The 24,117-nt window shown below is 52.2% G+C and overlaps 1 protein-coding gene across 5 annotated transcripts in view; it reads right to left on the bottom strand.

The window, feature by feature from the left end:
• Window positions 1–24,117, bottom strand: part of DPP6 (dipeptidyl peptidase like 6) — a gene marked incomplete at its 5' end in the record, with an annotated part of 869,135 nt that overhangs the window by 223,085 nt on the left and 621,933 nt on the right. For all 5 annotated transcript variants that reach the window (XM_080819089.1, XM_080819091.1, XM_080819088.1 and 2 more), the window contains one exon: window positions 19,672–19,746. In XM_080819089.1, the coding sequence (XP_080675215.1) occupies window positions 19,672–19,746 (75 nt within the window). The remainder of the gene's footprint in view (window positions 1–19,671; window positions 19,747–24,117) is intronic.

Raw genomic sequence — 24,117 nt, 5'->3', positions numbered from 1 at the left:
TGAGCGCTGGAGGCTGAGTTACATCTCTGCCAGGAGAGATGTGTGCTTCTTCCCCTACTTCAGTGCCCTCCGGTCAGCCTGCCCCGGGGGACACTGGCTAGGAAACTAGAACGTCCCGGCCCCCCGCGTGTGGGTGACCTCCATTCCTTTCTGCCCGTGTCGTGAAGCCGTCCACGTGCAGGGTGGCTCGCGGGCACACGGCTCGGCGGGGGGAGGGCAGGCGTGGCCTCAGTGTGTGTGTTTAATGCGGAAGTGCTGAGGCATTGCCCGGGACACTCCATCTGGAGTGTGAGCCCCGCGGCCACATGCCTCCCGTCCCTCCCAGGGCCTGTGCACTGGCCGGAGCCGTCCGGACGCCCCTCCTCAGACCCCCATCGCCACGTCCTCTGGTCTCTGCCTCTGTGTGGCTTCCTCAAGGGCCATGTCCTCCTCCCTCAGGGAGCCTCCCTGGGTGCCCTGCCCCGCACGCCACATTTTCCTCTCCAGCTCTGACCCCAGCCTGGCATACCCATTGACTCGCGGTCTCTTCCCAGTAGAGTGAGACGCCCTGCGGCAGCGACTCGGCCTGTTTTGTCCACTGTGCTCCGAGCGCCTGGTATGGAGTCCAGGCTTAATGAAAACTGGCTCGGTGAGCAAACGGGTGCTGACGTGGACCCCAAGTAGATCAAATGGGCTGTTCTGCTTTTTCACCGTGCTACTTTTGGTGATGTGTGTTAAGCCAATGTTTTTTCTGTTGCGCCTTCCATTCTCCCCTGCTCTAAGCCATAACGAGCCATGGTTTTCAACAGCACCGACATGCCAGGGGCTCCTGGGGCTCCATGCTGCCACTGCTGTTTGGGGAGCACCACCGACTGTGGCTGTCCTCCCGTGGGACCGCTCATGGGGCCCCAGAGATCCAGAAGGTGAAGTAACGGGCAGATCCTGTTCTCAGGCCTGTGAGTCCATCTGCTGGGGGAACTCGGGGGTCCCAGGGCCCAGCACCTCCAGAATGAGAGCAAACATGTGCCCCTCCCTGCCAGAAGGTCAGTCTTTTTGGCATGAAGTCTCCGCCATCGGTGACCTTAACCAGACTGTCGTGTGCCAGCAAAGACCAGCCACGCGCTCACGGACGCCCTGCAGACCCACTCCGTGGCTCAGAACAACAAAGGCTGGCTAGCCCCCCTCAAACCAGAATTCAACCCCCAGGCTCCCACCTTTTGGAATCTGTTCATTGCAGCACCCTGCCTTTTCCCCTAAAGAGGCCCAGTGAGGGCCTGCTGCTGGTGAGCGACCTGGGCAGCTGGGGCGTCCTCTGCTGGCAGTGGAAACACTGTTGAAACACTGTGGCCCCCGGCCTCACTGCATGGCTCCCAGCATGCAACACGGCAGGTGAGGGGCACGTGCCCTCCACGGCCTTTCCTTTGTCTGTCCCCTTCCAGAGGGTCCCTTGTTTCTGACTCTCTTCCCAAAGACAGGCCACCAAGAAACAGTGACGGGAGTCCCCTGACATGATCGTCATTGCCACCGCCATGATCTTGGCTGTTGGCACCATCACAATGAGCAGAGTCATTGCCCGCCATCGTCCTTTTGCTGATTTCTTCACCACCATCACACCATCACCATCACGGCTGCCATTGCCATCACCACCACCGTGATCACTGTCAGGACCGACACGACTGCTGTCACTACAGCCGTACCGGAGATTCAACTTTTTGTCTTACTCCTAAACTCAAGCACCAGCTCCTTCCCTAAACCAAATACCTTCCAGCAACTTAAAACCCCCGCCGCGTGATGGGGAGTCAGCATCAGAAGGGAGACTGGCCGCCATGACCCGCTCCTCAGTGCTCTCGTGGCGGTGGTCTCTGCAACCCCTGGTCTATAACGCCAGCGAGCGTCGAGCTGCCCCATGGAAGGCTCCACTAACCACGTGTTAATTTCACTTCTGAGTCTCAGCCTGTCTCACTGCTGTCCCCAAGGGCCCAGCACATTCCACGTGTACATTTCTTGGGTCATCAGTCCCACAGTTGTGGCCTAATGGGCGACCCTGATCATGGTTATCTTCCTCCTTGTGGAGGCCGTCACGATGGCCCGGGACAGAGCGGGTGGTCAGCAAGCACTTGTAAGCAGATGGATGCTTCGGTTGGAGTAAAACAACAGAGCCTGCCCCATTAGTAATGAAGTCTATTTGCCAAGCTTGGCTCTTCCATTTCAAGTGAAAACGTACCATGGAATATACTCTCTGTTTACAAGAAATGTGAAAGCCGTGATACCAATAGGTTCTAAAAAGACACCAGAAAATGATGTTCAAGCTGGCATGAGATGTGGAAGCGCAGAAACGGAAGCCCTGGAAAGTGGCGAGGATGCTGTTTTTGGTCCACAGAAACAGAACTGAACCTAGAATTTCCAGGCTCCTGGTCTTTGCACTTGGTTCGCTGCAGGATGGTTTTGCTTCAAGCTGGCTTTGCTACGTCTCCACTCTCTTGTAGGAGGAATGGTTGGAGCCACTCCCCTGTTCCACGGCACCTGGTTTGCCAAACAAGTGACCCTCTCAGCCCTCACAGCAGGACCCCCTGCTGTGTTTTGCCCATCTTATTTTTGTAGGTCACTGATCCCTCAGAGCTAAAAAGGCTGTTTTTCCCAATGGCTGGTTGGGGGGGAGGTAACCAGAGGGGCAGCTGAACAAAACATGACCCTTCCAGTCCTGTCTTCTCCTCTGCACCCCACTTCCTGCCCATGGCCACAAAACACAAACCTCAGTTTATATAAGAAGAGGATTAGATAGAAGGAGATTTCCATGAAGGAAGAAAATTCACTTGTTAGTTCCCCAATTCCCTCAGCTACTTCATTAATTCAGAAACTTGACAGATGAACCAAGGGGGGCCAAGAGCTTACTAATCTGGACACGTATCCTGAAACATTTGTTTAGCTGTGAAAGGAACGGTTAAGGATACAGGAGCGCTGTCTCCAAATATTTGAGGGTCACTGAGTGTCAGTGAAGAAAAGAGTGTGTCGTCTGGACGGTCTACTGTGGTAGGCAATAGATACATGTGGCCATTTAAACTTAGGTTAATTACAATTCTGTAAAATGCATGTTCATAGTAGCCAGGTCCACAACAGCCCAACTGTGGAAGGAGGCGAGATGCCCTTCAACAGACAAATGGATCAAGAAGATGTGGTTTACGTATACAATGGAATATTCTCAGCCACTGGAAAGGATGAATACCCACCATTTCTATGGACATGGACGGGACTGGAGGGGGTTATGCTGAGTTAAATAAGTCAAGCAGAGAGAGTCAATTATCATATGGTTTCACTCAGATGTAGAGCATACGGAGCAGCACGGACGACCACAGGGGAAGGGAGGGAAAACTGAATGGGGAGGAGATGAACCATGAGAGACTCTGGACTCCAGGAAACAAACTGAGGGTTACAGAAGGGAGCAGGGAGGGGGGATGGGGTAACTGGGTGATGGGTGTCTTAAGGAGGGCACACACCACTGGGTGTTACATGCAACTAGTGAACCGCTGACCACGACATCTGAAACTAGTGATGCACTATGTATTGGCTAACTGAACATAATACAAGAAAATAAGAAATAAAATAAAAAATTGAGTTCCTCCATCACACCTGCCATGTTTCAAGGGCTCGTAGCCATGCGTGGACAGCGGCTACCATCTTGGACAGCACAGACGCGGCAGGTTTCCAGCCCTGCTGCATCACGGGGGGAACAAGCTTCAGCAGACACAAGGTCTAGGAGATCGAATGCAATCGGTCTATCGGAGAACTTTGTAAAAATCACAGCCATCCAGCCTTGGGAGAGGGTGGCGCACAAGCAGAGAATCTTGTGATGAAAGAACTAAGAATAGGCTTAAGTCATAGGAGATGGGAACGTTCTCTCCCGGGAAGTCACGCCATAGAGACTCAGACGCCTGTCCCTGTCCCTCGAGTCTCAAAATTCTGTGATCCCTCTCACCATGGAACATGTTCACTGCAGCACAGGAAGAAGGACGCATCCGTGGTGAGGAAGGGAGAGGGAGGAGGCGGCAGAAACAACTGCTTAACTTGCTTCACCCAATACTCATAACCCAAGTGGGAGGACGGCTGGGACGCATCGAAATTCTTGAAGGACATTCCATAGACAACAACAAGAGCTGGTGTCTACCTCCCACCCAACCCCACCAGCCAAGGAAAATTTAACGGAAATCAAACAAAGTAACCCGTACGCTTAGGAACAAACGCGCTTGGGTAACAGCTAAAGGAAAGATTTGGGTAGAGTGGTTCGCGGGCAGAGCCTCACGCCTCCAGATTCTGTTTCCCGTTGATCAATGGCTTTGTGAGAAGTGAGTGGCCCATCGGGACTTAACAAGCCTCCTGCTCATGAAGGAGAAGGGGTTTGTCCTCCGAGTTACCAGGTAACTGAGTGGGGGCCAGAGTCCACGCGACAATAAATGGGGCAATTACGAGCTGCAAACACACAGATGTAGTTCTTGCGATCATTTTAAAATTACAAGAAAATTTGATTTCGCTTGTAAAAACAGTTTCTAGGAATGCACACATTGTGAACATGGTGAGGCCCGTGGACACCTGACCTCAGGGGGAACCTTGCTCTTTTATTTAGCTCAGCGCTGGTGAGATGTCCAGAATCTGAGGTCGACAGTTAAGAAGGACCTGTTGGACGGTGTGCTAGAACACATCACAAGCTACTAAGGATGGCCAGGGAAGTCTCAGGACTGAGACAGCTAGCATACCAATCACCTCTCCTGTCACAGTGAGTGAGGGTGCTGGAGACATAAGGCACGTATTATATTTGGAAGGGAGACGTCCTAAAACCAGCTTCACATGCCCGTGTGGGAACCAAGAGGAACCTGAGAGATCCAGTCTTCTTTCTGTGATTTCACAGCAATCCCACGGTTGGTATCTTCTAGAGCAAGACTTTTTGGCCAGTGGGTGCCCCCTCCCTCCTCTGTGGACATTCCTGGAGCCACGCAGGGATGGGGCGAGGTGGCGTGACTTACGGAGCCTGGTGAGAGCACATCACATCTCCACCAGCGCCTAACGAGGGGCCTGTGCCAGCAGCAAAGGCAGGAAGGGCTCCTGCTCTGTGGCCCTGGGCCTGGATCTGTCCACAGCTGCTCTCCATTATCATTTGGGGGCATAGATGTGGCTGGAAAAAATCATGGACCAGATCCTGGTCCCTCCTGCATTCACATTCCGGCCGATGGATGAAAGCGGGCGTGCAAGCAGCTGGGTGTTTGCAAAGCTTGCTGTCGTCTGCAATCCCGCCTCCTTGGACTCTGCTTCAAGCTGCTGGCCGGCTCCTCGCACAGAGGACTACGAACAGATGAGCCCTGCCCACATGCAAGCAGCAACGTCTGTCCTATCTGCTGGCCACCAAGACAGGCCCACACAAAACAGTGAGGAGGGGAGACACACAAGTGCAGTGGAAAAGACAGCAATGATGATTTTGACCTTGACTTTACCACCTGTGAGTCACAGGACCCTGGGCAGTCAACCTCCCCTGTCTGGAATCACCTTCCTCATCTTTGCATCTTGGGAAGGTCCATTGTAGCTCCGTGGTTCTATGATGCCGTCGGCTGCGGGGATGAGATGTGGGGACTGGGATATCCAGGCAGAGAAGGTTCACTCTCAGAAGGGGAGTCAGCAGGCACAGGGGGGACCATCGGCATGAGGGGTCTGCCAACTCTCGGCCTCCTGCATGGCCCTTCACGGCCGAATAAGGCCATGACTTGGCAGAAACTTGGAGAACTGTCTCCCATTTTTTCCTTTCTTGATCCTATGGTGTTCATGGGTTCTTTCATTCATTCACCAGTATTTGCTGCTTGTGTACGATCTGCCGGGGTGGAGAGAAGCAGTGGGCCGTTCCTGCCCGCGGGGAGCTGGCAGCTCAGGGACGGGAAGACGGGCACGTGGCTGGCTGAGTTCCATGCCATGTCTGGGGCATCCACAGAAGCCGCCATAAAGAAGCTACATTTCTCAACGGAAGAGACACCAGCCGCACAAGGTCGAGAAGGAGATCCAGACGGAGAGAAGAGCACGCGCGGTGCCTCGGGACCCATTTAGCTGTGAGGAACAGAAAACCCTGGGCCAGTGGCTTCGACAGGGTTGAGTTTTCCAGCACGAGGAGCCCAGAGGACGTGGCCTGCAGTGTAGCCTGATGGTGCCGTCTGGGGCCTGGGCTGTCTCTCGCTCTGCCACGGGTATGGTCCACACTTGGCCCACACGCCTGGTGCCACGGCTTCGCTGAAGGCAGGGCTGTGGGGGAGGGAGGGCCACTCTGGCTCTCTCTGGGGACAGCCAAGCTTTCTCAGGTGTCCCCACTGTGTCTCCAGCACCGTGACTCGGGCATCCCACCACCATGTGAGCTGGGGAAGTGCTTGTAAGCAGATGCCAGCAAGCAGGGAAAGGAACCGCAGCCATTCGGAGAAAAGGCCTGCGCCCCAGGGTGGGGGCTGGGTTCAAGCACGCTCCATGTGACTCCTCTCCATGTGTCCTCCCCTCGGTCATCACCCGGCTTCCCGGGACGCGGCACACAGCATGACCCCACAGCGCGCCGCCCGCCTTCCCCGGCTTCATGCGAACCTCACCTCCACGTTTCTCCCTGGCCCTGGCTGCTCGCTGGGATGACAAGTGACGAAGGTCCTTCCTCTGTCCAGTCCCTGGACTTGTGCCCACTCTCAGCCTTCACCCAGGAGCGTTCTCCCATCTGGAGTGTCTCTTCCTCTGTCCACTCTCTCCTCCCGCCCACGGCCGAAAACTCCGGCTTCCCGCAGGAGCAGAACCCCACCCAAATGGCCCCGCTTTGGGGTCCCGGCTCCCAGGCCCGGCCAGGACACCTACCCCACCCAGCCTGGCTGTTTCGTTCTTTGAGAGTCGTGGTCTCAAGGTCATCAGAGTTTCTGGAGACAGAGGGGCACAGTCCACAAAGGCCTGATGGTGTTCCAGCGCCACTGTCCTGAACTCAGCCCCATCGTCCACAGCTGAACCCGGCATCCTGCATTTCCACGAAGCGACAAGTAAGTTCTCGCAGCAAGATGCTCTAAGTGCGCACACGGGGAAGGCAATAATGTTCCAAAGAAGCCTAAGATTCTCTCCATATCGGGTCATAAAAATATTCTCCTCTTTAAAGCTCCTTTCAAAAGGTCACACGCTGTTTGTTGTCATTTATTTGACATTCTAGAAAAGGCCAGCCTGCCGGGACACAGAACAGAGCAGTGGCCGCCCAGGGGCGGCCACGCCAGGCTGTGTGGACAAGGCCACACAGGGTCTCCCCCACCCCCACACAGGTGCTCAGGGGCTGGGCGAGGCCTGAGGGGTCAGGAGAGCCGCTGTCCTCCGGGCCTTGATCCGAGCACGTGCTGGCTCAGGGCCTGCGACATCCGAGGCCATCGGAGGGCTTCGCCATGGGGTGGGGGCACCAGGCAGGGTCAGAGCATGTGCCTCCCAGAGAAGAAGACCCCGAGGCAGCCGCAGCCCCGGACCGAGTGGGCGGCCTCCTCCGGCCCCGCACTCCCAGTCTGCAGATGGGAGAACAGTGGGACCCGCCCCCAAGGTGTGGGACAGCTGAGCACCGTGTGAGGCATCCAGGAAGGGTGAGTGCAGAGGGATGAAGCAGAGAGGGTGACCTGGGAGCTTCTGTCTGAGTAGCGCTACTGCTGACGTGGATAGAGAGAGAGAATTCCAGCTTTGTGCTGTTTTTTGAGATGGGGAAGATCTGAGTAGACGCAGACACGTAACGTGTGGGGGCTGTGGCCACGGCCGGGGAAGATCCAGGTCCAGGAACCCGGAGGTCGAAACACAGCAGGGAGGCAAGGAAAGCACGGTGGGGGGGCAGCGAGGCGGGGTTGGGGATGCCCCTCTCTCTCCCCCCCACTGCGGTGGGGAAAACTATAGCAGACCATTCTAGAAACCTTGGATCAGGTGAACAGAGCCATCATGAGAAACCTTGTACACCTGTCTCTGTTCCCATCGGTACTCCGCAAAGTGTGTCCAGTGTGACCTGGTAACCAGCACAGGTTTTAGGTTTTCCGCATAATGCCCTCTGCTAGGTAGGCAATGCTACACCCGTGCCCACTCAACTCCTCCGCTTCTCGAAGCAAGCGCTTGACAAGACTGTTGTGACCAGGCACAGAGCGGGGGTGATGGCGCCTTCACCTTCGGGAGGCAGCAGAACACTTTTGCAAATCTGCATTTGTTCACAGCAGGAAAACACAAAGCCCGCAGCTGTCCTTGAGGACGGCAAAGCAGTGGGGGACCGGGGTCACTTCCCTGTTGTCCCTGGGAGCCGGCCGGGGGCAGGAGACCTGATCCTGCCTCTTGGCAGAAATGTGCCGGCACCCAGGCAAGACCCAGAAATGCTGGACAGAGCACGAAGGGCAGGGAGAGGGAGGGCAAGGGTGGCTTCCTAAGTCACCTTGGGACATTCTGGGAGACAGGAGACTGTAAAACAAGGTGACACGTATAACCAGGGCATCAAACAAGCCCAATCAGTCCGTCGGGCAGCGCTCACCCCGCCTTTAGCACCTCTGTCCTCGCTCGCTTCTCGTCCACTGGAGCCTGACTTTCCCTCCCCTGGTCCCCAAGGTTGCTGAGTGCACAGAGCATGCAGGGGGGAGGCGGGCAGGGCTGGCAGTGGTGTGCAACCTCTCCAGTGGTCCCTCCTCTTCCCCGCCCCCTCCTTCCCTCCATTGTGCACGGGGAGACACTCCAGGTTCAGAAGCCGCTCGCCGGCTCTCACGCTCCTAACCCTTCCTGGATTTTCCCTCCATGATCCTCTTTCTTCAGGGGCTCAGGGGGAACGCACACTTACACATGAGGGAATGGACGGGCACGGAGGACCTGTCTCCTCCTTTCCCACCTGCCCCTTTGCTCCTCGTGTCACGCTGGGCCCACCACCTCCCCTCCCCCACCTGGTGACCACCGGCAGAGGCTGTGGCTGACTCTTAAGCAGGACAACTCAAAGGGCTGTTTGCCAACAGCACCCCTTGACCTGGCTTTTAAGAACACCCTGTGGTCTCGGACATGTCAAAACTCCTGGTTCATTCGGAGCAGGGAAATCAAGAAGAATTGATTATTGTGACATCATGTAGATTAAACTGTGGGATGATTTCACTAATTCTCTCTTCTCAACCATCATCAAAGTGCCCACCAAACCAACTCATGAATTTCTGTCCATGTTAAGAAAATGAAAGGTTTTCCTTCTTTTGATAATTAATTATCTCTGGAAGCTGCGGTGGCAGCCAAAAAAAATTTTTAAAAATTCTGAAAGCCCAGAATGAGTAGGTTAGGTGGATTGCTTGATTCTGGAATGATGCCTGCTGGGACTCCCTCCACTCTGAAGGATGACTATCTTTCCAGTTTATAATTTCTTAATTATATAACAGATGGCAGAGATGTCGGAGGAATAACGCTGCCCACTCCTCCTCTCCGTTCCCCGCCTCAGGTGGAGACATCGACTCTCCCTTCACACGCACCACACACACACGCGTGTGCACACATGCATGCACGAGCACACACGGGAAATCCTGCAAAACCAAGCCCTCTGATGTCTGTTACCTTGGCTCCACTGTCCAGCAGAGGCGAGACACTGAAAGGCCCAGGGCAGCACCCAATTTAAGGCTCATTCAAGCAACTCATCACTTCTGCTCATTAATTTCTGCAGATTCAAAAACTGTGGTTATGGCCTTGGCTGGAAGTCCCATCGTAGCAGATGCATCAGTAAAACTTGCCAGGCCTTGACGTTCATGTGCATCATCACGTGACCGAGGAACCCTGAACTCTTCCTCTCCCGTTTTCAGGCTTTGTCCTACAGTAGCGCGCAGGAGCAAAGCAACCCCGTAAGGTGGGAAAAGACCGCTGGAAAATTAAAACCTAGTATTCAGCAGAAAACAAAACTACAAGGCACTCTTTCTATCACACACAGAGCGTAGCCTGGGGTTTTTCAAATTAGATGGCTTCCTCATTGTGGAGAATACTAGGAAAAAACTGGGAACATCATAAACCAAAAATTACATTCTGAGAAGTCTATCTGTTCTCATAAACATAGTAACTTCAGTTGCCTTTGAGAAAAGCAGAAATGTGTCCTGACCTGTTTCCGAAACGGGCTGTCTCATTTACCGCTGAACTGACGCGGCCACGGGTAGGGTCTCGTCGGAAATACTCTGGATGGCATCTTCATGGAACATTTTGCTAAACCATTTTCCTTGACAGCAGTTGGAACCCAAGATCACAGACGGAACTGGCCCGAACTCCCAATGATGAATTCCTTCCAGTTTTTAGTAACAGAAAAAAATGCTCCAACCACCGAGTAGAGATAATGATCTCTGTGACAGTCTCTGAGCCCTAATTGTTGTTCGGAAGGCCCTGGCAGCTCCGTCCTCACATGAATCAGCTTTGCGTCTCTGCACGTAATTGCCGCTAACGAGCTCACCCGCAATAATGGACTGCTAAGTTGAACCGGGGAACGCATCTTTCAGGAAGAATTTGAGTCATTTTTCCTCCTCACTACATTACAATGATGGCTGTTCATAAGAGAAGCAATTAAGTATTCTCTATTTAATACCTCGCCGTGTCACTCAGCAAACCTCATTTCCATGCACATTTCCTCATTTCTTTTATTACCAATGACCCAGACCTCCCTCATTCCTTGGGATGACTCAGAGACCGGCCCAGGCTGGTGGCCTCCAGGAGGGACCGCTGCTCACCTGGGGAAACTGAGGCCACCGCCATCTCCTCCAAGCTGCTCACCGTCCCCTGTCTGAGCCTCTGCCTCGCTTCTCTGACCTTCCACGCCACAGCATCCCCTGAAACGCCGGCCTACGGTTCGCAGCCATATGTGTCCTCCGTCCCTGCCGGGAGTGCGGCCCCGCTTGCCCACAGCTGCCCCTGTCCTTCCGCCACCCGTGCTCCCGGCCCCCGACCACCGCAGACTCCCGACCCCCTTCCTCCTGCGGCCCTGCCTGGCCCCACTGCCCTCCCCCACCCTGCGAGTCTCCATGGCTCCTCCCGAAAATCACGCCTACCAAAACACTGTTTAACTCCCAATTTCCCTCACCTGCCAGATTTCCAGCCGCAGCTGGTACCAAACCCCGGACCCCAACGAGCCTGTTGATCCACCAGCGGCCGGGTGGGCGCCTGGCTTGCCTGCCACCTGAGACTCCCAGCTCTCTTCAAGCCACACTCCCTCAGACCCCCCCACGCCTCTGTCGTCACTGTCACAAGTAACCTTATCTCACAACTTACAGGGAAAACAAGAAAATGCCTCAAAAGAAACTCAGTGATCCTCTCACCACTCTAAGATGTCTTCAGTCGCCTCCTTCCTTCCTGAACCACATGGAGGGGCCCTTTCCCAGAAGCCAGATGTTCTGGAGAGGGCACAGGGAGTTCAAAGGCCCTGGGGTCGGCACATGAGAGCCACAGAGAGAAGGCCGCTATGGCCAGACAGAGCAGGTGAGGACATGCAGGCCCCAGGCCTCTGCAGACACCAGCCTCCCACCAGTCTGTGCTGAAAGCCACGGCCCCAGGGGACCGACCTGACCTTATTTCAGTCAGAAAGAGCATCTGCCGCCTGTGGAAACCGGCCTGGAGAGGGAGGAAGAGGAGCAGCAGAGAGACGGAGGCTTCCGAGGCAGCGGTCAGCTTGCCGTGCTGAGAGGGGAGAGGCTTCCTGGCACCCGCATCCCACAGCACACGGGCCACGGGCCACGGACGGCCACACCCACCCGTGTTGCAGGCCCTGCCTCCTCGCAGGGCTCCTGGTGGATCTCCCACCCGTGGGGACGCGGAAGCAGCCTCTTTGTGCAGCTCCACCCCATAAACCAGGAGGTCAGGCACCCCACGGAAGCTGTACTCAAAGTGTTCGTCTTCAAACCTCCTGATCCGTGCGCTATTTCAAGGATCCTAGACCCGCCCCCCCTTGCCAGAGCATCACACACACACACACACACACACACATACACACACAATGACCTCAACAAGGTTTACATTTGGTTGACAAAAACACCCCGGTTTGAGCCACGGATTTCTATGCCGTTTTATGCTTTTAAATTTAGCTCCAGGGGCGCCTGGGTGGCTCGGTGGGTTAAGCCTCTGCCTTCGGCTCAGGTCATGATCTCAGGGTCCTGGGATCGAGCCCCGCATCGGGCTCTCTGTTCAGCGGGGAGCCTGCTTCCTCCTCTCTCTGCCTGCCTCTCTGCCTACTTGTGATCTCTTTCTCTGTCCAATAAATAAATAAAATCTTTAAAAAAAAAATTTAGCTCCAAAACCTGAAGAGAAAGGCACATAGACAAAACATCCAAATTGTGCGTGTATGTTTTGAACCAGCTTTGTGTTAAAACAATACAACTATAAAAAATAATAAACTAAAAGATGCTAAGACCCTATTGTTTCAAAACAGTAAAAAAACAACGAAAGTTCCAGGGGAGGAAGAACTTATGCCCGGTCAGTGACACCAGACAGACGGCTCCCGAGGGGCAGAAACCCACGCCGTCTGCCGTACGGAGGCCTGGCCCTCGCGTGGTTCTGCAGGGACGGGGCTCTGCCGGACTTCCACGAGCGGGCGGAACCACGTGCAGAGCACTCCGAGAGGGGTTGTATGCAAACAGGTGTTCAAAACCCAAATGACACTATTCAGTCGTCGAATAGAGGACGCGGCCGACAGATAACTGGGCCTTGGGCTGTTATCAGCCCACTCTCAGGGTGCCCACACAGGAGTGTGGGCAATTTCCTGCCCAGATTCTGCTAAAGGAAAGACGGTTGGAACAGAGACAGCGGATCTGATCATGGAATAAAGGGGGAAAGGGCTGGGCGTACTCCCAGGGGACAGGGCGGCTTTGGTCCCTGGAGAGGGGCGGCTGCGGCAAGGCCCTGACCAAGCCTCACTCTTCCGTGTGCCACCGGCGGCTGTGGACGGAGACGGGGGCTCCCTGCGATGCTGGCATCAGCCCTCACACCTGGAAACGCGAGGCGATTCCTCCAGCGAGAACCGCTGGCCACCGCACGCTCCCAGACACGGGCCCAGAAAAGGCTCTCGGATAAAGTGGAAAGATCTAGTCCAACAGCCCGAGAATTAAGAAGCACGTCTCTCCCTTAGATACCCCGGGCAGAGACTTCATCGGTTCTTCCCAGCGAGAAGGGGTGTGCTAAGAACCACGGGACCACGCGGCAACCACGGCCGTATTCGCCGCAGGAGGTCATCTCCCGGAATGACATAAATTCACCTGCAGCAGAGTTAGCCCCTGAATATGGGACCAACGATTTCCGCTAACCCCTTATGTTTATAAAACTTCCCAGATGTAGGTGATGGGTGACCCCACCTGGCAGGTGCACGGCCGATTCAGGGCACGGTCACCCCACCAAACGTGCTCGGTCAGGACCGTCCAAGCTTTATCGGAGTTAGAAGATCACGGTCCCTCAGGCGGCACGCATGGGTGACAGGACCTCACCCCAAGGGCAGGAGCAGCACAGGAAATGATCAAATGGGAAGCTGCTCCAGACTTGTGCCTTGAAGCAGGAGAAACCTGGCCACAGGGAAGCAGAGGCTAGAAGCCGGACATGACCTCTCTCTCCGACAAGGAACGGGGTCCGGGAAACTCAGGGACCGGGGGCTTCGTGCTGTGACACCGGCTTTTACCACGTCCCTTGAGGAAAAACAGAGATGGCAGAAGGTCTCCAAGTTTTCAGTGTTTTCAGAGGCTCAGGAAGGCTCTACGACCCACCATCCGCATTTAGAATCGCAAATTACTTGATTAATTTCCCCAACGAGTAAGTGGTGTCATCATTAACTACTAATATATAATCCGTAGGAGAACAAAAGAACATAACAATATTTCTTTGTACGCTTTCCTTTTCCAGCACAAAACTTTAAAAGCTCTTTAAGATAGGTACCAGGAAACCATGAGAAATATGTCCACGTTTAATGACCTAATGATTTCTCCCTGCATTCTAATTTTATTGCTAAATTTGAGGTTCTGGAGGTAGTATATATTAAAAAAAGGGTAAGTTTTCACTCGGGTTCCTAAGAGGATCATCGTAACACCGAGCTCCCATGGATTTATGCCGCAACTTTACGCCACCGAGCTTGAAAGTAGAATAAAAATAAAATAATAAAAGGGATTACACAAAGGAGAATCCACTCTGTATCAGGATCTGGGCGAGGCGCCTTCTGACATGACTCATTTAATTGCAGGGCGACCCAGACAGGTGGGTTATTCCATCATCGGTCCCCATAATATCCCCAAGTCACTAATGAACGACACAGTATCCCCGCTTCTCTGATGAAAATTAAAGTGGTTTGGTCCCCCTCGGTCATCAGCAAGCCTCTTGCAGAGGAGTGATGACCGCCCGGTGTTCCTGTCCCCAGCCCAGGCCTCCCCAGGCTTCTCCAACTTCTCGGCACTCAGGGCTGGGGAAGAAAGCGGGTGATTATCCCCCGCAGGTGTCCTGCGTTCTTTAGCATGATGCAGGAACTTCTAGGGCCCCATAGATGGGGGGAAGCATACTTCCCTACACACGGTGTGCCAGGCAGCGCCTGAAGGGCCCCCAACGACGCCCACTGCCCGCACCCGCTCCCTGCCGAGTCCCCTCGCCTCACAAGAGGGCTGAGCCCAGGGACGTGTTTCTCACAAACAGAACGCACTCGGGAAGGCCTGGCTGACATTAGGACACAAGCGCTGGGCGTGCTGTCTCCCCGACGCCCCAGGCTCAGCCTGTTTGCTGCTCTGATGAGTCCGAATGCCCCAGCCTGCGCGTGAGGAGCTGGCCCGAGCACCAAACGTGCGAAGATGATCTCGTGCCAGTGATGGGGGGAGATGGGAGATTAAAAAAACAAACAAAAAAAAACCCAAAACAAAAAAACCTTCTTTCTCTGAGTAGCTGAAGATGCAAAAATGGACAAATAAGGATGCCTGGCTGGCTCAATGGGTCAAGCGTCTGCCTTTGGCTCAGGTCATGATCTCAGGGTCCTGGGATCGAGCCCCGCATCGGGCTCTCTGCTCAGCGGAGAGCCTGCTTCCCTTCCTCTCTCTCTGCCTGCCTCTCTGCCTACCTGTGATCTCTGTCTGTCAAATAAATAAAAAAAATCTTTAAAAAAAAAAGGCAAATAAAACCAGTTAATGTCAAACAACTAGGAAATGACGCCAACAATGCCATTCGTCTGAAAAAATGAGAGGAAGACACACACAATTGCTATGATAAAACTAACCTAAAACGATCCGCCCTTCAACTCTTCTTGTCCTCCAGACACGGCCTCACTATCTGTATCCAAACTTCTGGACCATCTGTCCAGAATGTTCCTCATTCTCTCCCGGCCCTCTCTGCGTGCGGACCGCCCTACCCAGCCCTTCTGCTCAAGCTTGCGGGCGCTCGTTGGGTTGGCCCACCCTTCAGGGATGGACAGAGGCTGGGGGACGATGCTCCCTCTTGCAGCCCCCCAGTAGACTTCCAAAGTGCACAAGGCTCCACAGAAGGTCCGAGGGCATCCAGAGCAAGCTGGTCAGGACGGTGACCCATCCTGCGGCTGAGAGGACTTCAGCCTCTTATGGATGGCACCTCTGGCCGCAAGGAGGAGAGAGGTCACCTGCAGAGAAGGAAGCCCTGCCTGGGGGCTGAGCCCAGAGCTGCCACAACTTCCAGATGCCACAGTGAGGGCCTTCCCCTCCCCTTGGGAGCACTTCCTTTCTGTTACATACATGATAAGACGTTTTGTTGCCTTTCCTCCTGCCGCTCTGCCTCTCTTCTTACTCGCTGGAAGATTCATCCTTGATCATCTTCACAATGTATCAAATTTCTGCAAGACCCAGCCTCAAGCCTTCTTCACTTCCATACCCTCCCCGCCATGGTCCCCGTGGGCGACGCCAATCGTGCCCATGGTTGTGTTTTCCGCCTTTAAGTTAATTACTTCGAGGATTTTCTCTATTCCAGACACTGCTTTGGAAATTCACACCCATCTTTCCGGTTATCGACTTGTAAATTGTAAACTCTTACGAAAATCCCAGAGTCCCTTGAAACTCAGTAGCAAAAGCCAACCCGTGAGCAGCTCCAGATTCTGCTACCCTCCCTGCAGCCCCAAACCCGAGGGTGGACCCGTCTTCCTTCTAGCCTCACTGGGTTCTCTGTACGTCTTCTCCACCGCACACCTTCAGGCCGCAAGGACTCCGCGTCCAGCTGAGGATTCGACGCCTCCTGGAAGCCTTTCCGGGTCTACCTAACCGGGCCAAATCCTTTTGTCTGATGCTCAGGAAACTCGGCAGTTCTGTGTGGCCTGGTTTGCGCGCTTCCATGACTACGGTCCAGGCTCCGTGTTGCAAATAGCTATCTTTCCTGCACACATTAAGTGCCTGTTTTTGTTTTTGTTTTTGATACAAAAGTAACTGGAGGCATCACCTTGGGCTAGAAGAAGGTTGAACCTTCCTGAGGAAAGAACCCCATGTCCAAGCCCTGGCGAGGGACACTGCTGTCGGGGCCCCCGTGTCTGCCAGCTAAGTGTCCCCCGTGTGCTATCACAATCGTCCCCACGGCAGCATGGCTAGATACACACTGACCCCCGTTTAAGGCAAGAAGCCAGGCTTAACAGAGGCAGCCGTCTGCTCTGCTGTGCACTTGAGCCTGGCGACATCCCACTTGCGTGTCCACTGTGGGCAGGCAGCAGAGAGAAGCAGGCTCGGAAGGGTTACCGTTTTCCGAATGCAATGTGCGGCATTTGGATTTTGGGGGAGAAGCTGTCACCCAATATTTTATTTTTGCACATGTTTTGCACATGTTTTATTGCGCATGTTTTATTGCACATGAAACATTTATTCTATCATGAAACATTATTCTATCAAAGGAGAGATGCCTGGTAATTAGACAGTTGGTTCCTACAAAAATATTTTTTTATGATCGTCTTTGCAATGAAAAGTTGAATGAGTTCCTGGAAGGAAGGTATCCTGGCTGCCTTTGAAACACACAAATAAGATCGTGATAAACACGGCCCCAAAGACAAAACTCCAGTTCCCTCACCATTAGATGGGAATCCCTTGTTGTAATACCCTCTTGGGAAACACTGTACAGCCCTCCCGAGAATATGAAAAAATTTCAAAACACCCTGCAGTAAAGAAACTTATTTAATTTTACTTAAACTAGAGTCCTTAACTGTATTTGAATATGAGACTTTTTTTCTTCTCTTTTTAGGACATCCGGGGATAATCATATTGACACTGAAAACGAAGTTGGAAGTCCTGCTTTGTTCTACTTCCTCCACTATTAGAGACCGAGACCCTCCCCTTACAACACGGGCCCTTTTCTAGAAGTGTCTGCCTCTCAGTTTACCCAGCTAGGAAGTGATTCCTACAACCCAGCTTCCCGTCTCCTTGGCGGAGACCCTACTAGAGGGCTAACGAGTCCGGCAGAGTGGAACCCCGGCTTAATCGTATGAGGGGAGCTGCTCACTCCTTGACAACCAGGGAGGGCGCCGCTTTGATTCAACTGTCAAGTACCCATTTTCACAGATTTTTTTTTTAACATAGCGCGCACATTTTCCACACTCGGATTATTTTTGTTGTTCACGAAATCCGCTCTGGATGTCTTCTATTTTTCCTCGGGTGAGGAAAGAAATGACGCAATCCTACTCTGAGGGTGAACGGACGCCGCGCGGACAGAAAGGGTTCTCCCGAGGGTCTTGTTTCCCGCGTGTGCTCTGTACAGTGGAGGCTCACATCCGGCAAAGAATTCTTCACCGAAGCAGCCAGCACTTGGAAGGGGAGCCCAGGGCGCTCTTGCAGAAGGAGCGTGGGGGAAAGCCAAGGAAAAGCGGCGAGGTCCACCACGCACAGGACCACAGAACGTGGACGGGCCCGCGTGCTTCCATGGAGCACGTGGGAGAGGACGATCTGGGAGAACAAATAACTAAGCATTGTTCTGAGGGCTTCCGGAAGCAGGAAGCCCCCACCGCAGGGCTGCTCCTGCTGTTGAAAGATGGTCTGGAGTCAGAGGACCCGGAATCCGTCTTTCTATGCTTTTCTCACTTGGGTGTTGGCTGTGTCTTCCCGAGAACCCCAGGACAAAGCCATTACCTCATCCCCATGAAAGTCCTTCAAGAACCTGCTGATTTTTTTCTCTTATTCAAGGGTAGAGATTCTATTTTTGGTAGTTTCCATGAAAGGACCAGAAGCATGCAGTGATCCATGTACAAATCCGTGTGCTTGACGCTTAAAGAGGCGCGTGCTAGGGCTGGGCGTAGGCCATGCAGAATCACAGGGCTGCGAGTTGCCTTTTACCGTATCCACCCCATAACCGTCCCCAATCCAACCGATAGAGACGACCAGCGATTCCGCAGAATGTGGATGGGAACGATGAAAACTTTTACATAATGGACATTAAAAAAAATTAGAAAATCGGGACGCCTGGGTAGCTCAGTTGGTTAAGCGTCTGCCTTTGGCTCAGGTCATGATCCCGGCGTCCTGGGATCGAGTCCCACATCGGGCTCCTTGCTCGGCGGGGAGCCTGCTTCTCCCTCTGCCTCTGCCTGCCACTCTGCCTGCCTGTGCTCGCTCGCTCGCTCGCTCTCTCTAACAAATAAATAAATTAAAAAAAAAAAACTTAAAAAAAATTTAAAAAATTAGAAAATGGAAAAGTGGAGGTGGAGTTTTTTTTTTTTTAAAGATCTACATTTCAATGGAAAAAAAAAAGAAAGCTCCCGATAAATAATCCAGTAGTCAAATAACTCTTAAAAGAAAGTCTAAAAATTCTAGGATTGAACTCCCATCTCCACGTAAACAGCCTGCCAGCTGCTCCCGTGGGGTCTAACGCCACAAGCTTGCCCTCCTCTTGCCAGGACGAGAGCCTCTCAAACCCACCAGGACGCTGTTGAGGCTGGGATGACAATGCAGGTCCCCTGAGAGCTCACAGAAGCGTGACAACACTCTGGACAGCACGCTCTCAGAAGAACTGGAAAGGCAGTAGAAGTCTCTTACTTGTTGGAGACTAAAGTTCCAGAAATGCACATTTCTAAAGTTGCTAATCTCTTGTAAGCTGAACATCTGCTTCACTTACACAAATAAATTTCACCTTCTAGCTCATTTAAAATTAAAGAGCCAAGATGAATTTTAAAATATGAGCCTGTTAAAAGACAAAAAGAAAAAAAAAAAGAGCTAGTTTTAGGCTGCCGCTAAAGCCCAGGGTGAGATTTTTATGGAAAATCCTCGTGCGGTTTTATGGGAGACTCACAGATGAAGTGTTAAAAACAGGGATTTATATAATGAAAGTGATATTTCAAGTCTTCTCTAGAATACTACAATGGCTAGGAGATAATTAACATTTTATTTTAGCTTAGGGAGAACCTGGCAGTTGCTTTTTTGTTCTCAGGATAAAATTTATGGTCTGATTGAGAAAATGGGAAGAAAAATGACTGCACGAAAGGGTAAGATAAATCTTTATAAAAAGACAACGTCTCACCCTCTCCCTCAGGAAAATCCCATGAAATTGCCCCTAAAAGGAGTGATTTTTTTTTCTCCCCCTGCCAAAGGGATTTTTATACCTCTCTTTCTCTCCTAGGTGGCAGTGTGGCATCAAAAGAGGACTCACCCACTGTTTTCAGGATTCCAAGATCACTAAGAATGAAGGTTCAAGGGGAAATACTTAATAAGGTCTCAAAGGAGAGAAACATTTTTTTTTTTTTTAATAGAGAGAAGCGGTACTTACTGGCTCCACATTGTATGAAAACAGAGCGTACTCCTTATCTGGCGATATTTCATATCGGATGGCTCTTAATGATTCCTAAAAGAAAAAAAACACACAAAGGATTTTACAGCGTTACATATAAATGACGCAGCTCAGAATCTCGCAGCAACTCCGTGCTTGCTGGTGGCGTTTTCAAAACCTGCTAATAAAATCTGTATGCAGCTGACTCGCTAAAGTGCATTCAAGATGGCAGCATCCTTTCTTTAAGAAATAATATTCAGGGAGTTGACACTTTTTCACATTTTTTCCCCCAAGTTGCAGCAATGCAATACTTTCGGTATCTATGGAAACAAATCAATGGAAGTAAAGATGAAACCCAGGAATCCCTTCCCCACCAAGACCCCCATCCTCCCCGTATCTTTAAACACGGTTTCCCTTGTTCCTTTGTGCGGTTAAAAGCTTACTAAGCAGACTGGTTCATCAAAGAGAATCACCCTGTGCGCGTTACTTTGCAGCTGGCTTTTAAGCCGTCATGGACACCGACCCAGAAATTGGTCAGTGTGCAGACGACGAACCGGACCTCTTCCGTCAAATGTCTTCATGGCACACCGGCATTTTTACATACACGACCTCATCAAAAAGGCCGTTTCCCTTTAATCCCCCTCCCGGCCTTGGCTGCCCTCACGCTGCTGGGCAGACCCCCACGCCCACTCGGAAGAGCCCTCTCCATCAGCCTGGTGCGGGCCACCCTGCCGACAAGCCAACGACCAGGTGCACACGTACAGATGTGTAATCACAGTGGAAAGTGACACGGCGTCACACCCATCTGTCACCGGGGTTTTCCTTGCCACAACCCGTTCAGCCCGGATTGCCGATCTTCCGAGCCTGCCTGGTTCTCTGTGCCGTGCATACACCTTGATTTACGCACTCAGTCCTTCCTAAAAGGTAATTCCAGAAGCTTCTTGGTACTCATGGTAGTTATGTTCTGCAAAGTGTCCACAGACTCCAAGTTAGACACTACGGAGGCACACTGCTCCTCGGGGAAACGCGGGGCTAGGTTTCGGCGAGGCTCTGGTCACGATCCTCTTGTCGACCAAGCCGCACAGAAGCCCGCCTCACGCGTGTTTCTGTTTACAGGGTCTTACTGAATATATGCCTTTGATGCATGAACACGGAACTCACAGGGACAGCAGTGTGACTCGTGCCTGGACACGGCTCATCTGACACGGTTTTCTCTGTAAGACACAGCGCAGCCTTCTTGCATTTCGGATCACGGCCCCGCGCTTTGGCACTCTCCCCGGGGGCCGTTCCAAACAGCATGATCTCCAAGAAAAAGCACAAAAACTCGGAAAACATGGCACTACCAAGGCCACACCCATTAAAACACACTCGTTCACAGTATGAACTCTGGAACGCCAATGTTTTTGCCACTATGCTCGCGCCTGGAAATGTCCGCAAAAGCCCCAGGAGCATGGGTCTGGACGTCACACATACATTTTAGCACAGGGGCGAGCCTGCGAGCACAGAAGTTTTGAGTGGTGAGCGCGGGCTGTCCCGCGCGTCGTTGTAGTAAAATCCTCCACCTTTCTTTACCGGTGGGCGTGGGCTTTGAACAGTTTCTTTATGGGACAGATATCTAAGGGTGCAATGGGCGATTTACAAGTTTTTTTGAAAAGTGCAAATAGATATTGTCAAATTGCTTTTCAGAAATGTTTTTGGAATTGACATTCTCACTACTGATGAATGAGTGCATCCCTTTCCCTTCTCGGGCAGCAGGAAGCAGTGATCTGTATTCTTGGGTCTGAGCCTCTGGTGTGCAGACCGTGATGCCTCACGGAGAGCTCAGTAAATCCTTCCCTGCTATGGGCACTTTCCATCCTCACTGGGTATGTTTTGGGCAGTATGGGCTCTACCTTTAGAAAACGGAGCACCCGTCTCTCCTCGAAGGGAGTTAACGCTCTGCGTTTTGTCCTGTCTTCTCTGAAGTTCCCTCCGACCATGTTTTCATCCCCACTCAACACAAACTCCTCTTCCCAAGGTTACCAGACACCACCCGGCTTCACGCCGTGATGACTTCTCAGTTCTCCTCTTGGCTCACTGATCACCTTCTCCTCCTCAAAACCCCATCTCCACTTGGCCTCCGGGATGCACCCTGACTTTCTCCTGGCTCCTCCTCAATGTTTCTCTTCATGCACTCTGGCTAGTCCCTTCTTTCCCCTGACCTCTGGATGTTGCTGTAACCAACACTGATGACCACGTTTCTTTGCTTTTTGATCAGAAATCACACCCGAGGTGATTCCGTCCAGCCTCGTGGCTGTGAAAAGCAGACACCTGCTGAAGATTTTAACCGCCACGTGTCCGAGACCCCTGAACCCGGCTGGACCTGACTTTGAGCTTCAGGCATGTATACCCCACTGCCCCCCCGCCCCGGGGTCTCCACTGAATGTCAAGTGGGCGTCTCAATGTAACGGATGTAAAACAGAGCCTCTCACATCCCATCCCCTGTCCCTCCAGCCCCGGGGACGGTCCTCCTCATCTCAGACACGGCAACCCCACCCACTCAGCCGCTCTGGCCAAGCTCCCGGCTCTCCCTTCTCTTCTGTCTCTAGCCTAGCGGAAACTGTTGGGGTCTTCCGTCAAAGTCTACCCGGAACAGCTCCCCGCCTCCGGCCCCCACTCTGGTCTAAGCGTGGGTCCTTCTTCTTGGGCCATTGCAGTGAGCCTCCAGCTGGGCGTCAGGCTCTGACTTTGCCCCCTGCTGTCTATTCTAGTCCCAGGGGTCAGAGCCGTCTCTACAGCACAGAAATCATCACCCCGCCCCCCACTCACAGCCCCTTCAGCTTCTAGCACACGTGGACTGAAAGTCAAAGTTCCCACTGAACAGTGGGGCTACTGCCTGGTCCCATTAGCCCTCCGTCCCCATCTCCAAGTAGGGCCCCTTGAACTCCTCCCCCCACCCACGCCACTGTCCACGCCTTCCCAGAACAAGCCGGGCACAGGCTGGCCTCGTGGTCCTTGTCATGGTGTTGCTCCTGCCTAAAACAACCTGGATGGTCACGTGTCAGCTTTCTTCTCGAAAACCTCCTGAGGCCTTGCCTTTCTTTAGTGGCCGTGACGTCTAGAAACCCCAATAGTCTGCCTCTAACGTTTCCTAACCCTCTTCCCTGATTTCTCTAGGCTTCATCATTATTACAATAATGTACATTTAACTTATTTATCTTATCTAGTGCCCGCCCCCTTCACTAAAATGTAAGCTCCTTGAAAGGAGGGCTTTTAAAAGAAATTTTCAATTTCTCTCAGCAATGCTTTGTAGTTTCCAAGGTACAGATCTTGCCCATATTTTGTTAAGTGTACCCCAAAGTATTCGGTATTACTGATGTCTTGTATACATAAAAACATACCCATGTCTCAATATCCGATTGTTTATTGCGAACAGACAGAAATAGAGTTAACTTTGGTACCCTGAACCTTCTGTTCTGCAACCCTGCTTAATTTCATTAATTGCTCTAATAATTTTTTGGTAGATTCTTTAGAATTTTCTATGTAATCATATTTTCTGTGACTAAAGAGTTCTTTTTCTTCCTTTCTTAACTGGATGAGTGTTTGCTTCTTTTTATAGCCTAATTACACTCCAGAGAACCGCTAACACAATGCCAAGTAGAAGTCAGGAGGGCGGGCACCTCTCCTCTCCCCCGATCTTAGGGAGAAGGCATTCACTCCCCACTGTTTGGTGGACTCACGGCAGGTGCTCAGCAGACATCTGTTATCAAACGAAGGCCTTCCTGTCTATTTCCGGTTTGCTCAGAATTTTTATAATGGATGTTGAGTTTTATAATGAGTGCTGAATAAACTCAAATGCCTTTTCTGTATTTACAGAGATGATTACGTTGTTCTGCTTTTTGTAGTCTGTCGAAACGGTACATTTCATTGATGCTCAAATGTTGAGGCAAACTTGCATCCCTTGGATAAACTCTATTGGGCCATGATGAATTTGCCTTTTATACATTGCTGGACGGGATTTGCTACTCTGTGGAGGACTTTTGGGCATGTTTCGTGTGGGAAATTAGTCTGTGCTTTTCTTTTCTGCTAATAACCTCGTCTGTTTATTTGGGGGGCAGTGCTAGCCTAATAAATGACTTGGGAAGTATTTCCTCCTCTTCTGTTTGTTTTGTAACTTAGCACAGAACCGATGACATGTTTTTCTTAAACACTGAATTCACCAGGGAAGCCATCTGCACCTTGAGATTCCTATATATGGAGCTTTTTGTCTATTAATTCAATTTTTAAAAAGATTTTATTTATTTATTTGACAAAGAGAGAGAACAAGTAGGCAGAGAGGCAGGCAGAGAGAGAGGAGGAAGCAGGCTCCCCACTGAGCAGAGAGCCCAACGCGGGGCTCGATCCCAGGACCCTGGGACCATGACCTGAGCCGAAGGCAGAGACTTTAACCCACTGAGCCACCCAGGC

This window comes from Martes martes, assembly GCF_963455335.1.
Source record: "Martes martes genome assembly, chromosome: 11".
Classification (NCBI taxonomy): Eukaryota; Metazoa; Chordata; class Mammalia; order Carnivora; family Mustelidae; genus Martes; species Martes martes.
Note: the sequence above shows the minus strand (reverse complement) of the source record. Positions and strands in the feature narration are given on the sequence as shown.